General features: G+C 40.2%; 1 protein-coding gene across 1 annotated transcript; it reads right to left on the bottom strand.

Moving 5' to 3' along the window:
- Window positions 1-549: 549 nt before the first annotated feature.
- s100w (S100 calcium binding protein W) lies at window positions 550-1,516 on the bottom strand. The gene is made up of 3 exons (XM_075466679.1): window positions 1,414-1,516; window positions 949-1,097; window positions 550-834 (listed from the first exon to the last, which is right to left on the bottom strand). Exons 2-3 carry the CDS (start codon window positions 1,087-1,089, stop codon window positions 646-648), a joined length of 330 nt encoding a protein of 109 aa, XP_075322794.1. The 5' UTR covers window positions 1,090-1,097; window positions 1,414-1,516; the 3' UTR covers window positions 550-645.
- Window positions 1,517-2,816: the final 1,300 nt, after the last annotated feature.

Raw genomic sequence — 2,816 nt, 5'->3', positions numbered from 1 at the left:
TTTATGAATTAGTAGTTCGCTCTCACGGGGGAGCCGAGCTACTGAGAGCAGTGACAGAAAAAGAGTGAATTTACGCTATTTTGTTCAGCAAATGCTACAATATAGCTTTTTCTTATATTGCATCACTATTGCATAAGACTATTGTTTACTTCACATCACAAACGCACACACATCACTAACCTAAACCCAAGCTATCCCTTTGACATTTGCTAAATGCCCCCTGTTTTGTTTACTTGAGCATGAAAAGTTTAATTGCACTTTCATCCATGAAGCATTCTCCTATTTATATTTATAAAAGAAAAAGCAGTCATTTTCCAATGCTAATGACTTTTAGCTCATCAATTTTGAAGGATTTGGGGATTATGTTAGTAAGAGTAGACAACGTATTGGACATTTCCATTGAGGAGGGACTGTCAGGAATGTGCCCACAGTGAGTTGTGTCTGTTGAATGTTTGATGAGCCCATGCATGTTTCCTCACATGACACAACACACCCAGCAGCCACACGTGCAGTGATTGCGATAAAAAGAAAAGAAAGCCAACAGTCACGCACACTTAGAAGGCTTTATTAATTTTGAGCCAGTATGCACACTTCTTCAACAAATAGAGACATTTTCACACACAACATATACTTTTATTAGAGACGTCATCCTTCCTGCTCTCCCCCCTGTTCTTTACCCTTGCCTTTCTTCCCACCCTTGCCTGTCTTCTTCTGGTAGTAGCATTTAGCAAGTACGGAGATGCACCGACAAAACTCGCGGAAGTTCACCTCACCATCGTGGTTCTTGTCCAGCATCTCCATGGCTTCCTCGATATCGTTTGCATTAATGTTACCCTGGAGAACACATTCTCAAAGTTAGATGACAGCACAAAACACAAAGGGTAAACTGTGACGGTGAATTAGAAGATGAATAGTTTGTTCTTTTATGGGCTCATTTCATTCAAATACCTTCAACTCAGAGCTTTGCATCTCTTGCTCTAACAACTTCTTCAGCTCGTCTTTGTTTAACTGGCGTTTCTTGCCTCCATCGTCAGTATATTCCATGAAGATGTCCACAATGTTTGTAATGACCTGATCCAGACGTGCCATGGTTGCAGCTGGACAAAAAGATTCTTATAGAGTGTGAGTTATCGACAGAGAAACAGGACACTGTAGCCACAAAGGATGCACAAAAGATAACTGTGAAGAATTCTAGAGATTTTGGTAAACGTTGCAGCTTCAGACTCATGTCACAAGCTTAGTGCTCATGCACATGAATATGAGAAGCAGAAGTCAGTTGGTTGAATTAACACTGTTCTGAATGCCAAAGTTTTCTTTTGAATGAATTGAATTGCAGCAGATGGCGGGAAATACTTTTATGTAAAACAAAAATCCCGCAGATATTCTGTCACCTCCACTTCCATGAGTACTCACCTGAGAGTTTGCGTTCACCAGGTGAAGAGAGATCCCGTCTGTATCACCAGCTCGGTTCAGGCTGAGACTGCTGTCAGCCTGCAGGGAAGGCGGTCTCTTAAAGAGTAGACGTACTGTGTTGGACACACACACTCATGTATACGACACACACACCAGCAGTGATTCATACCTTTGAAATGTGCCCTACTCCACCCATACAAGCTTTACAGACTTGCAGTAAAAATAGAACATTACATTTGTTTGGATACAGACAGAATGGTTAAAATCAATGGTTAATTATCTGTTTTACGTGCAGATTTGTTGGTGTGTGAAATATTCTGTGACAGATGGAGAAAACCAAGGCATGGAAATAATTTTTTTCTTCTTCCCACACATGCGCGTGCCTACTATGTTAACAAGAGGAGACAAGTTCTGTCCAACTGTAAAATATTGCTTAAGTTTCTAAGCTGAGTACATGATTGGACGCATGTTTCTAATTGAGATATTCATATTTTCAAGGATTCCATGGAAAGCACAGTAAAGGTTTTGTTTTGCTGTTCTCTACCATTAAGCTTAATTGCATTTGTGAGTGTCCTACTTAAACTCTGTTGTACTAAATAACCCCCACAGCTGTTAAAAGTCTGTTTTTGAAGCTAAGCATATCCCAGTGTCAGTGCCCTAACTGTGTGTTCCAAAATGTTGGATTCTGACGTAAGTCATTTCATTTCATTTCATCCCGCTTGACTCGGCCAACTCGTTCTCCATTTTCCACTCGTCAGTTCCAAAGTAGCAGAAAGGAAAGCATTTTTCCTTTTTCTGTCCAACCCCCGTCAAGTTCCCGCCGTGGGTCAGATCACTCTCTTCAGTCGGGCCATATTACTTTCACTTATTGAGAACTATCAGATTTCCTTTGCAGGAGAGGGAAAGGAAATGGAGACTAAGCATCGTGTGGTGTTACAAAAAAGTTCATCTTTCCACACTCTGTTGGCCAGGATAAGTGTTACAGTTTCCCTGCTGGAGAGGTTCTGCTGTGCAGAGGTGTTTTTTTTTATTTTTTTTATAGGCAGAACAAAATTAAGTTTATTATCCAGAACTAAGATTTTATTGGTGTAGAATCACATAAAAATAAGAACGTTTAATATTTCTGATACCTTCAACAATCCATTTTGATCTATAAAAAGCACATGTACTTCCCTGTGGTGCCTGCCATGTTGCAGTGTTATTTCTCTATGGTGGCCCAAACATACAAACCATGCCATAAATTATGTACCTCCATACGTGATATTCCTGTCTGCAGCCTGAAGAACAGGCCTGTGGTTTGACTGGTTTAAACACTGTCTAAATTGGTGTGGATTTTGGCTTGGGCAGAACTTTTTGGGAGAGAGAATAATTTAGTCAATTGTCCTTTCATTTTACAACAAAGC

This window comes from Odontesthes bonariensis, chromosome 5 (genome assembly GCF_027942865.1).
Source record: "Odontesthes bonariensis isolate fOdoBon6 chromosome 5, fOdoBon6.hap1, whole genome shotgun sequence".
Taxonomy (NCBI): domain Eukaryota; kingdom Metazoa; phylum Chordata; class Actinopteri; order Atheriniformes; family Atherinopsidae; genus Odontesthes; species Odontesthes bonariensis.
This window is presented reverse-complemented; position numbering and strand designations above follow the sequence as displayed.

Excerpts from the sequence above, each read along its gene's own strand:
- s100w (XM_075466679.1), bottom strand. The coding sequence starts at position 1,089 with ATGGCACGTCTGGATCAGGTCATTACAAACATTGTGGACATCTTCATG. Across the intron at positions 835-948 it reads TGCAAAGCTCTGAGTTGAAG|GGTAACATTAATGCAAACGA; the intron begins GTATTTGAATGA and ends TGTGTTCTCCAG.